Source organism: Triturus cristatus, chromosome 2_1, assembly GCF_964204655.1.
Source record: "Triturus cristatus chromosome 2_1, aTriCri1.1, whole genome shotgun sequence".
Lineage (NCBI taxonomy): Eukaryota > Metazoa > Chordata > Amphibia > Caudata > Salamandridae > Triturus > Triturus cristatus.
In genome coordinates, this window is record NC_140581.1 from 940,263,668 (window position 1) to 940,276,920 (window position 13,253).

Sequence of the window (13,253 nt, forward strand, 5' to 3'; positions counted from 1 at the left end):
GTATGTGGAAACTCGACAAAGTACAGCATGCCACTAGAATTGTTTCAAGGTTAAAAGGTACAGTAAATGATGGTATTTTAAAAGTAACTTTAACAAAAATAGAATTGAGCCGATGGCGAATGAGGATATCACCTTCTAATTCAAAGATATCTGTTTTGTTGAACTTCACTGCACCCCCAATGCCCGCACACACACACTTTTCGAATCCTCGTCAGGGGACCCAGAAGGCCCTCAAAGGAGGAGCAACACTACCAAAAGTCCTACCCCAATATTTCCGAGGTATTTCAAACTTCCATTCAAAAAACAGCTTAAGACATGACTTTGGTCAATCCACTCTGTGTTTATTATCCCTCATTGAATGCTAACTGTAATCTGTTATTTATTTTGCACAGGAGCCTTGCAGCATACCTATTAATTTATGCTGCCCCTCTTGGACTCAATTTTAGTCTCTGAACAAACAAAATTACTCTCACTGACGTTGGTGGGAATCATATGCCCGAAAACCGCCCATAGCCTCCAAAACCATCACCCTAAACCAAACCACTCATTCTCATCCTCCATAGAAACGACTAAGGTTGAGGTACAGTTGAGACTATACTTGCATCGAAAACATCGGGAAATAATAATAAAAACCTGAACACGCAATGGTAACGTTAAGGCGACAATAGGAGCCGCAGACCACATAAATAATAAAAATAGATTATTGGGGGTTAAACTTTCCCCGCAGAAGGAGGAAAGGGTTCCGATGGCTGTACTCACATCGGGAGGGGAATACTTTGATCCTGTCTTTGCCCGACATCTTCTAGCCTTGGAGAGGGGCAAACTGTGAGGTGTGTCTGTGTCTGAAGAAATGAGGATCCTGAACCGTGCATACACTGCGGAGGAGCTGTCAGCTTCTGCCACTGAAGCCAGGCTCAGCTGAGCTCTGTCACATGACTGTCTGGAGCAGTAGAGCTCAAGGAAGGGCTAGCAAGGTTAAAGAAATACTAAAATGGTAGCCATCTTGAAATGACGAAAATATTCTATTTAATGTGTTAACTGTGTAAAAGTTCTAGAATGAGCAAGGTTACTAGTTTTAAACAATTTGCACAGTAAAGTATATTAAATATAATAGTTATAACGACCTTGCTTTGAAATACACTGTAATGTAAGTATATTTTCTATAGTTACCGTTCCATTAATCATTTTGGGATATGATTTCGATTCTTTTTAATAATCGATGCCTTTTAAAAATTCATATATTCTTAGCTGCTGAATTTTGTTTGAAAAATGTAAAAGATTTTCGGTCACTGCAAGATGGTCGCGAAAATGACTATTTGGATCATATTCCTTGCTAGTCTTTTTTTTTCCGCCTGTATTTTACATTGATCGTCCTTCTGGTATGGGCTATGTTCACAAAGTTGAAACAAACAAGCGCAGAAATACCAGCACGGCCCTGCGGCCGTGAAAGTTAGCCGAGAGCAGGTTTGACAGGAGAGGAGGAGGCAGCATGGGGAGGGGGGAGGGGAGCAAGTAGGGGGCCTGCGCCTGTTTGCCTTGCGGGAGCAAACAGGAACCATATGTTAATTAAAAACACATGGTTTCAAAGCTCGCTCCCGCAAGGGAATCGCCAGACGTGCACGCGTTGCATTCAAAGCAATGCAATGCGTGCACGTTTTTGCCTGAAAAACGGAATCGATGGCTAAAGGTATTTTTCCAATGCAGCGCATGCGTGCTGCGTAGGCGAGACCTAAAAACTTCTAGGCAACCCTACTTTGACTCAGCCTGTGCTGCCTGAATAATGGTATTAAAAACTGTTTAGTGAAGGTAACGTAAAACCTACAAAAAGAAGAAGCGGAGATTGCTCAGAAGTACCATCACAAGGGCAGGCGCCAGTGAAGAGATATTACCAAACCCCAAATGAAAACCTAACATGGACAATTCCTTCCCTGAAACAGAAGCGTAATGACCTTTCCCACCTCCCCATGGCCCATTAATGATGGGGTTCCAGTCTAACTGTTTCTTCTTTGTTAAGAAAAAGCTTCACTGTAGTTATAGAGTATACATAAAACTCCCTTTTGGCATGTCTGTTTGCTACGAAAAAGGCTTTTATTGCCCTTTTATCCTCTTTGCAAATAAGAGGTGACGGATGGGAAATCTCCAGATGGCCTAAATCTTTCAAAGTAGCAGCGACACAGGCAATCCATGGGATAAGACCATTATCTTGCAAAAGATAGTTTAGTAGCAGGGCCTATTCAAAGCAGCCTCATGGTTGGTCCAGATAGGTAATCCTAGTAAAACTGATGCTAGTTTGATAACATCCTATAAAAAGCAGAGATCTAGCCCTTCATGGCAGATGAGAGATGAACTGGACAGAAGGAGCTGCAATAATCGCCTACATAGGTGATTTTCTTTCACTTGCAGAGAATGGTTGATCGAGGAACCACAAACACCCACACCGTAGCTTGCTATAGGAATGCATTGAGACTTGTATATTGTCAAAAGAGGGTTCAATGTCTTTTGACCCTAGGGCTCAGGGCAGGTTAGGAAGCTCGCCAATAGCCTTACACATTTTAAGAGAGATGGTAGAAATATGTGTGCCGTATGAACCTGAGGAGTCAAACGTGACTCCCAGGTATGAAAAGTTGGGTATACCCAATAAACGTATGCTCCCACAGGCTAGAGAATTACCCTCACTCCTTCTTGGAACTGCAAACTATTATCTACAATTTGTCTTTAAACCAGCCGAGGCATAAATTTGACAAAGGAATCAACTAGATTGCACAAAGCATTGGGCATGCGAGCTATTAAAACAGCAGCATCAGCATATAACATTGCAGGAATGGCCATGCCACCAATGTGTGGAACATCCTTGGTAGCTGTAGTTACAAATGGGCTCAGATTATTAATATAAAGGGTCAAAAGAAAGGGGACCAGCATGCAACCTTGTCGGACTCGTCTAAGAAAGGCAAAAGGTTCAGTAAACCCTCCCTTCAAACCAAAACGACCCTTGCCTCCAGGTTTTCATGCAGGATATGCAAAAAATAAACCAGATCCCGAAACAGTCTCCAGAGTTTACCTTGGTTCACACAATCTAATGCAGTAGAGAGGTCCATAAAGTCCAGGTACAATAGGCAGCACCTGCTGATGGCGTATTTTCCCACAAAGATGCAGGTTCAGGCACTGCTGCACCGTAGTCCGCCGCTTCCTCAACCCATACTGACTCGTTTGTACATTGCAATAGTCACTGGCCCATTCATGTATCCTTTTAAAAATGATTATTTCAATGATCTTTACTGCAGTTCGGATCAGAGGATAGGAAGGTAACATTTAGACTCCGACCTGTTGTCTTTCTTAAAGATCAGCACAATTATCGACCTTGACCATGAACTTGGGAGATTTATATGAGAAAGATTTTTTAAAACATTTGTGAGAAGTGGAACCCAAAGCTTGACGTTACATTTTACCAAATCAATGGGTATCCCATCTGTGCCGTGGCTTTAGAACTGGGGCTCTGGTGTATAGCCTGGATCACCTCATGGACAGAAAATCTTAGCTTCGTCATCTCCCCCATAGGCAAATGTAAACCGGCTCGTAGAGAGGGGTTATCTGGTGGATTCCGGTAAAATTCTGCAAAGTGCTTAACCCAATCTCATGGATTTATGTTACTACAAATTAAATTCTCCTAGTTACCCCTTGACCTACATTGCTTAAGCATCAACCTGGAGGCCTTTTGATTTTTTAACTCCGGGGCACCAGTAGGGCGCTAACAATCTTCATCATTAAGCTCTTCCTTCCTTCTACGAAGTTGCTGCTTATATTGAGAGCAGGCTCAAGCAACCTTGTACGGAATCCTAGGGGCAGCTAATAGTGGTTTCCTGAGTTTCTTATTTGCAAGGGAGCAATGAGAATCAAACATCAGGGTTCTTCCCTATTATTCCTAACCCACCACCTGAAGAGATAGCCTGAAATAGGTACATCATTCCTCAAAATCACGTTGAATGTAGGAGCTGGGCCAGACATTACTGAACGCAAAAATATAATCTTAGCGTTGTTGCACAACCCCTACCTCAAAAAGATAGTGGGTTCAATTCACCATTTCCACTACAGATCATATTATCTTCTAAATCAAACATTGCAAGATACCGCTCCAGTTCCTCTCCCCTTCGGTCACACAATAGAGAATAATTTGTAATAAGACGTAATCCACCTCAGGCATGTTAAAAACACACTTTACATTGAATCACCACAGATCACTATGTTAGTCTGATTGGATTTCTGCTATGCTTGTAGACATGTAAGACCATTCCAATGGTTAGTGCACAGCGTCTAGAAGCTCTGGCATTTTTCATTCTGGCCCGCAGACTTTGGTTTCTGTCCCCAGTGAGCTAAGTCAGTAAAATGTTGGGTGGTAAGGATGACACAACGCTTCAAATAGATACTTGAGTTTCATCTTGTCATCTCCTCATGCGTATTCTATATGAGTCTGCATCCTTTACTACCTATTCTTTGTCTTCAAAGCCGACTGCTTACTGTCATGGCTTTAATTTATTCAATTTTACACAAATAGTCTGTAACTGGGCATTACAGTCTCTTCAATAGCCCAGTTTGTTCAAAATCGGCAGCCAACCTGGTGGTGGGAGCCCCTTGATTTATCCACTCTACAGCCATTTTGAACTCTTGACTGGCTTCCAGTACAACAAGTTACATTCAACATTCTCTGTATAATGCCCCATTCTCTTTGTGGTATTGCCTCCATATTTCTTACTAGGGACAAATTAAATTGTCATTTTCTAGAGCACTCTGCTCCTCGTGTTGTGGTCCACTATGCATACCACAATTTCAGAGATCTCTTCTACGTGTCAGAGCATTTTTTGCACAGACCTGCTTACTCCAGAACAGTTTGCCCAGCAATCTTCAAACAATGCCTAACCACCTAAAGTTTAGAGAATCCATCAAAACTTGTTTTTTTTCATAATTGCAGATTTCCTGCCTTTCCTCCTTGTCAAATAATGGCACCTCCATGCCAAATTTTATGGTAACCACTGACCTAGTAATAGTTTCAGGTTAGATTTGTTGTAAATATATGCATTTCATCTGAATATCCTGGTACTCTAGCACCATCATTTGTTGAATACTGAAACATGAGTCTTTGGGGTGCCATAAGTGAGCTGAACAAAACGAGTGATTATTTTCATTTTTACTTCCAAAATGCAGCTCTACAAGTTAATTGTGGTCATGCTGTTTTGTGTTTCAATTTACTTTACACATCTATTAAATAATTAGTAGAAAAATGTGTGCTTCTAGGAATGATAAAATTAAGAAATTCAACAATTTAGTTTCTGTAATAAAAGTGTAAAATATAAGACCTATTCCAATACGTTTGCATCCATTTGCTTATTTCCTTTCGTTATTCTGTTTTTTTGTTTTTTTATAGCAATGTTGCCTCTGCAACTTGAGGGGTGGAGCACTTAAGCAGACAACGGACAAAAAGTAAGTTCGAAAATGTTTAAAACTAAGTGTGATTTGAGTACTAGTTTCAGGATATTTTGTCTTTCTAGTTGCAATTCACCAGATTTAGAATACTTCCATACATTTACAGCATTCATCTAAGTTCTGGGAGTTTATATGACCTCAATTCACATGCCAGTACAGCAGTGTCACAACACTGTGTTGTAATCTATAGAGAAATATTTTTATGCGAGAGGTGAGTATACTGGATGGAGACCCTGATCAGTGCACAGGAATAGTGTGATTGAGACCTAGTGAGCAGGCCCGCAGAAGCGGGTGAGCGTGCTCATGCCCGCGCCTCTGTGGTGGTGCACAGTGTGGCTTTTGGTAGATGAACCACATGCTGACCAAAGGGGATTCCTTCTAATCAACGTACCTAAAAACAACTTCACCTTATGCGCTCTTGGAGGAGGCTGTCCTGCAAGCAGTGTGTGGGCACTTAACAGGTGCAGAATCTTGCGGTATGGGATGCTTACAGTTTCCGGGGAGAGGATTCCATTGCCCACAGCACCCTTGAAGCTTAAGGGAGAGGGGCTGCCCTGCAAGTGCAGTGTGGGTGCACTTAAATTTGGAGCAAGTTGGGCTATGTTAATTTTTTTAAACCCTGTTGTTTGAGTCCCTCTCTAAGTTTATTCCGGGGTAATTTGTTGCTGCTATGGGGAAAAGGGGAGCACCATTTGTGGCATAACTACAACCACACCTTGACTAGTCCCTTACAGTTAGAGGAAAACCGTATCTGCAGGCGTTTATTGAACCAACCTCCATTTAAGTTGCATTTTATTTGTCACTGCGAGCTGTCCCTGCCAAATTTTAAGGATCGTATTGCTTTTTTTTTTTTGTCCTCATCAGCCCAGGTCCACAAAAGGTATAAGTGCCGACCTCCGGGGTATCCCTGAAATAGTACCATCCGGAGCCCTTTTGTTGTTTGACCTAAGTTGGGACACTCTATACCTCACTTCTCATACTCGGACCATAGGTAGCATTGTCATCGACCAAACCTTTTCAACAGCCACCACCGGGGTGAATAAGCAAAATGGTATAAAGGCCTAATCATAGGACTATTATTATGCATTTCCACAGGAATTTACCAAATTCTCAAAGGGGAGCCAGAACTCATTTCGCTTAAGCGTTAGAGCTCTGTCTAACATAACTGTGTATTTTATTGAGGCCAGCCATTCTGCTTTGTTCAGGGGCGTATCTTTAATACAGTGTTTACATATCTCCCTGCGAGCCAACAATATTAAGTAGAGGATTTTTAAATTTCATGTTAGAGATTCGTGATTAACCGGTAACCCAAAGAATACAAGAGGTATGCTTACCTGGAGCTGCACTCAGAGTATTAAACTTAATATGTTACTCACATCTCTCCAAAAAAACTTGGAGTGACGGGCACTCCAAAAACATGTGTTCATCATTACTTTCCACATTTGGGACACTTCGGTGTAGCACCTTTCGCTTTCGTCCAGTAGACCCATTGGAGACAAAAAGGTGGTTCCTCCTTAAATTTGCAGCGCGTACTGTGGAGTATAGCGCGTCACAAGATACTTGCCATAAATTTGCAGACTGCTCTCCTGGCAAGTTCTTTTCCCACAGTATCGCTGGCAAATTAAAGTCTCTATCCGAGCATTCCACTAGACTCCAATACCATCTTGCCATCTCTTTTCCACGGGGTGCTTCAGATTTTATTAGGGTTTCTAACACATTTGAATGTCCCGCATATCTCCTATCCGTGAGGCTCCAACTTTTCATTTGAAGGTATTTAAATTTTGACAGTTTCCCATCAACTATCTTCTGAACGTCCTCCCAGGAAATCAATACACCTTCATCCATCAGTTGCCCCCAGGTTTTGATTCCTGCCTCTTTCAAAGGATGTGCCAGGCAGTTTTTTGACCACTCCGGAGATCCCGGGGAGTCCCAAACAGAAGTGAGTTCACTATAATAATTTATGTTGGATTCTCTCCTGATATTATATCAAATTATTGCGAAGCTTTGCAGTCTTTTTAATCGCACCTTTTTAAAATATCGTGGGTCTCCATATTTTTGTATGTACTCCTGCTCGCCCCCTTGTACCTCAGATAACATAGCTTTAAACATTCTCCCGGTATCTGAACTGTCTGGTTTGCTCAATAAACATCTTCCTCCTTTTAATAAGAATGCCCAGGTATAATAAGACAGGTCTGGTAGCCATAGGCCCCCTTTATCATATTGCCGTCTAAGCTTTTTCCAGGCAGTTCTGGTCCCTTTCGACACCCAGATAAAGCTGTTAATCTTTGATTGAGAATTTTTAAACCAGACTTCTTTAAAGGCCATTGGAATGTTTTGGAACAAAAAGGTAAATTTAGGCAGAATTGCCATTTTCACCAGATTGACTCTGCCATAGATTGTTAACGGAAGATGGGACCAGCTGAGTAAAAGTTTCCCTATTGGCTTATTGACCTTTTGGTAGTTAACTTCTGGGATTTGTTCTACTTTCTGCACGATTTGAATTCCTAAATTCCTAATTTCTTCCTTAACTCAGCGTAGTTGTGAGTTAATATTCCATTTCATTACAACCGTTTTGTTTTCATTGATCTCATACCCAGAGAGCTGCCCGAACCGTGCTGCCAGATCGTATACTGCAGGTAATGCTGTTTTAAGGTCTGAGGTATACACTACTAAATCGTCTGCGTAAAGTCCTACTTTTTTCACCCAATCCCTATAACTAAAAGGATGTATGCTTTTGTGACATCTCATCTTTTCAGCTAGCGGCTCAATATATAAGTTAAAAAGTAGAGGGGATAATGGACACCCCTGCCTAGTCCCCCTATAGATATTAAAACTATTAGAAATATTTCCATTCACCAATACTCTGGCAGTAGGTTTCTTGTATATGCTATTACCCTACAAAAGTTATCCCCCAGATTAGAGAGCTGTAAAATTTCCTGCAGAAACGACCAGTTGACCTGGTCAAATGCCTTTGTCGCATCCACGGTAATAACTGCTAAGGGAATTTTAAAACTGGTTGCTATATCAGCAGCAACAATTAGGTTGTAGGTTAGATCTTTGATTCCTCTGCCACTCATAAAACCCTTCTGGTCCTCATGCAGCAGCACATCCAATACTCCACTAAGTCTATCTGCTAACACCTTCGTAAAGATCTTATAGTCTGAGTTCAGTAATGAGATAGGTCTGTAGGAGTCACAACAGTTAGGTGGTTTGTCTGCCTTGAGGATCAGAGTAATAATGGCGTAATTCCAAGATTGTGGGATCTCCTTACCACCCTCAAAGATCTCGGCAAACAATCTAACCATTACCGGGACTAAGAAGCTCTCCAATCTTTTATATATCTTAGCCGGGATACCATCTGGCCCTGCAGCTTTGTTAGCTTTCCTGCTTTAATAGCGCTGTTTATTTCAGAATCTAGAATTAAACCTTTCAATTCTTCCCTTTGGGGCTCAGAGAGCTTATGGGGAGCTTCTTGACCCAACCATTCTTTCACTTCCTCTCCCTGTGTAACTAGGTTTTCAGAGTACACTTCCCCAAAGTGACTAATTAGGGCCTCTTCAATACCTTCCTTAGACCTAATTAGGGACTCTGATCCATTCGGTTTTAGTTCCTTTATAAAGTTCCTTACTTGGTCGTTTTTTATCTTCCAGGCAAGTAACTTGCCGCATCCTTCTCCGTAATTAAAGTGGGCCAGTCTGCTCGCTTTCCATCTCTCCTGTACTCTTTTTTTTCCAGGATACCCATTAACTCCACTTTCAGACCTTCAATAGTAGCCACCCCAGCTTCTTGTGGCATATCTTGATTCAGTATCTGTAGTTCTAGCACTTTAATCTTATCTTCGATAGTAGATATCTCTGCCCTACGTTGTTTGTTTATAGGACTGAATAGATGTTATCCTTCCTCTTAACAAAGCTTTATAGGCGTCCCATACTATGCCTGTCGGGGCACTATCTAGATTTTGGTCACAAAAACGCTGAAATTCTTCCCCCAGTTCTTTCATTCTCTCTTCATCAGTCAATATAGTACGATCAATGGTCCATCTCCTTTGGCACACCGTGTTTAGTGGGGCCAAAAGTAGCGATATGGCCAAATGATCCCGATAGCTGAGATCTCATATGGCTGGCATCTCTAACCTGGGCTTTTATAACTAGATCAATCAAGAAGAAATCTATTGTCGATTGGTGTCTTTTGACGTAGGAGTTTTCTCTCCTTCGGGTAAAATGAATCCACAGATCTCCCAAACAGAAACAATGAGTAGTAAGATCCTACTAGAAGCACCGATCTGTGCAGGAGCGGAGTCTCCGGGAATTGAAACTCATGTCCAGCTGCAACACAACCCTCAAGAACAGACACAAACGCAGTCAGTCTCAGATCTCATCCAAATATTAACTATGGAGGTGAGAAATAGATTTGAGACTTCGGAGATGAATCAAAAAGGCATCAGAGCATCCTGCGATAGTTTGGAGAAAAAGCTGGATGATATCACAGCTAGAACATCGCAGCTGGAAAGCGCAGTAAGAGAATTAGCAGAGCAGTCTGAGGCAAATTCAAAGGAGATCACAATTTTAGAGGGGAATGAGGTTCTGCTAAAGGAAAAGTTAGAATCTATGGAGAACAATCAGAGGGGAAACATTTTTAAAATCCCGGAAGGATCTGAAGGAGAAGATATTAAGGCTTTTGTGGCATGATTAATTAAACTAGGAGTACACATAGAATGCTCAGAAGAAGATCTGATCAAAGACATGCAGAGGGTCCATAGAGACCCCTTCAGATTAAACACAAAGAAACCAAATCCTAGGAGAATACTAGTCAATTTTCTTACTTATAAAATAAAGGAAGAAATACTTTCAAGAGCCTTAAAACAGAAATGTGTATCAGTAGATGGGATTAGTTTTGATATCAGATCTGATGTCTCCCAAATAACAGCCACTAAGCAATGGGAGTTTGGTAACCTGATTGAGCTTTCAGAAAATGGGGGGCTACGGCACAGTTAAGATTCCCTGCTAGTTTGAGGGTTATGCATAATATTAAAATGCAGACTTTTCGAAATGTAGAGGAAGCCGAAACATTTCTCAAATCAATATCAGACACTAATGCGAAATAGGAAATAGAGAAGGGTTTCTGTCTCTGGTTGTAGATACTTTCTGACTACTTTTCTGCAGTCTCTATCTCCTAATTGACATCCTTCACTTCTTACTGACTCTGTTGTTTGCTTCTGTTCTTTTTTCTGTTTCTGGCCACATTTAGCGCCATCTATTTTTGAGTAAATTCACTTCTTGTCATGGATTACTTTTTTTATATAGATCTTGAACCGCGGGAAGTCTCCTCAGGCTTAGGCTATGAAGAAGGAAGAAGAGGAGGGTTTTCCAAGGGAGGGTAAGGGGGGGGGGGGGCGCACAGTCACGGGTGGGGGAGCAAAGGGAAAAAAAACAAAAAAATAAAATTGTCCTCTTTTAATGCCCTGGAACTTTGGCCATAGGGGGTTGGCGAGTGTGAGGAATGGAAAATGAGTACCAATAGGGAGGTTCAGATAGAGATACTATCTTGGAACATCAATGGCCTTAGATTGATGCAAAGAAGGGAAAATATCCTACAATATATATAGGATGCCTTTGCCCAGATCATAATCCTCCAAGAAACTCATTTAACAAACAAGGAAACTACTGAGATTTTTAAGTCCAGAAGATGGATTCAGAGAGTAATATGCACGGACCATCAACTAACCATAAGAGGTGTGGCGGTTCTTGTTAAAACTAACCCTCAAATAGTTATTGAAGATAGAGTCGATAAGCTTGGTAGATGGGTAATAGTCAAAATGAGATGCTATAATCAGATCTACACCATGGTTGGCTATTATGGCCCAAACTTGGATAATCCTACCCCATTTAGTAATCTACTCTTAGAACTTTTAAACTTCCCGGATCCTATTATTACGGCAGGGGACTTTAGTGTGGTGCTAGACGATAGGCTAGACCGCTCCACCACAAGTAGAGCTACAACTCACAATAAATCACGTTCTCTAATTATAAATTCAATCAAAAATGTAGGTGGGTGTGATATCTGGCGGGAAAGGCAGGGATCTTTAAGGAGCTTTATGTTTTGAAGGATCATATTGCGTTAGCTCTTATTTTATTGTAAATTTCAGTATGGATGAACCCAAAGGCAGCCTTGAACAGGAATCGCATTAGAGACTGCTTGCAGGTGGATAAGGGTTCAGTTAACGGAGTAAGGTTCTGAGGTCCTAGGATCCCAAGGGTTCAGTTAACCCCTGGATAGCTCATGTTGAATCATCTCTGAAATAGCTTTGCCACCCAACTCTGTTCTATTCGCCATCTTTAATTACTAAGAAAGATGAAGGGGTAGCGATAAAGGAGAGTTCTGAATGCCATAAATTCTCAGTATGTAATTCCGATTCAGGGCAGGCACAGTTCATCTGGTGTGGGTCACTATTGGGTTTACTACTGACAAACCTCGGGCATCTATCCTTGCGGCCATACCTCAAAGCAAATTTTGCTTCATTTTATTTGACAGTCCGCCACTAGATTCTTTCCCTGAGAGGTGTTCCGCTGTCACCAAGATGTGGCTCTCAAGGCATTAGTCCCAAAAGCTCTGAGTCGGGTCTGAGAGTGCTCTGGATCTTGTGCCTCCTTGGTGGTTGATATATCGGACCGCTGCTAAGTTGTCCATTTTCAGAAGTATGCAGCATTGAATCTTGTTCGTGGTCCACCACTTCACCGCAAACGAGTCTGCCATCAGTTCTAGGCAATTGATATGAAGGGAATTTTCTGCAGAGGATAATTTTCCTCTGGTGGAATATTCCCCACATTGTGCCCTCAAGCCTGTGCCGCTGACATCTGATTAGATAATCATATCTGGTTTGGAGCCAAAGATGGCCCGCCCGTTCCGAGCGTCCATGTGGGCGATCCACCACCTTATCTCTCTCTCTCTGGCCTCGTCCGATAAGAGGACTGCATGAGAGTAGGTGAGTCCTTGTTGACGATGAAAGGCTTTCAGATGCTATTGGGCCCAAATGTGCAGGAGTCCTGGGAAGATGGCCTGCATGGAGGACGATAAAAGACCTGGTATTCATGGGATGTGCCCAAGGGAGGTGGCTGGTTTGTCCACTGTTTTGGGCAATTCGTGCTTGATCTTGACCGAGTCCACCACGAACCCCAGGAAGACAATGGAGTGAGTCAGTGACAGTATGGACTTGTTCTCGTTAAAGAAACCCAGTGATTCCCAGAGGTCTACAGTTGTCTGCAGCTGTTCCGACAGCTTCTTTGGGCATTGATCCATGAGTAGGATGTCGTCCAAGTATACTATGAGGCGTATGCCCCTGGCTCTGAAGTGTTTCACCACCAGCTAATTGACCTTGGTAAAGCACCACAAAGGACAACCTGAAGGGAAGAATTGTAAACCCAAAGGTCTGGAGTTCCCACTAAAAACTGCAGAAAGCGATGGTGTAGTGGATAGACCAGGATCTTAAGGTATGCCTCCTTTAGGTCTAGGTGCGCCATGCAGTCCTTGGGTCTTAAAAGGTTCTGTAGGGGGTCGAAACCCTACATTTTCAAGTGGCGGAAGATTAACCACTCGAACTCTGAGGTTGATGATGAGACATTGTCTCCCGTCTCTCTTCTCCACTAAAAAGAGGTTGCTAACAAATTGTAGGGGGAGGGAGTTGGTGGAATGTCCGGATAAAGCCCCTTTCGATAGCAGATCTGTGAGTTCTGCATCCAGTAGATGGTGTTTGATTCTGAGAAGGAAAGAGGTTGGGGAGG

The 13,253-nt window shown here is 42.1% G+C and overlaps 1 protein-coding gene across 1 annotated transcript in view; it reads left to right on the forward strand.

Annotated features, from left to right (window-relative positions):
- The window catches only part of KDM4C (lysine demethylase 4C), a 1,697,337-nt gene that overhangs the window by 1,138,859 nt on the left and 545,225 nt on the right, over nt 1-13,253 (forward strand). The window contains exon 16 of the mRNA XM_085633463.1: nt 5,417-5,472. Within this exon, the coding sequence (XP_085489589.1) occupies nt 5,417-5,472 (56 nt within the window). The remainder of the gene's footprint in view (nt 1-5,416; nt 5,473-13,253) is intronic.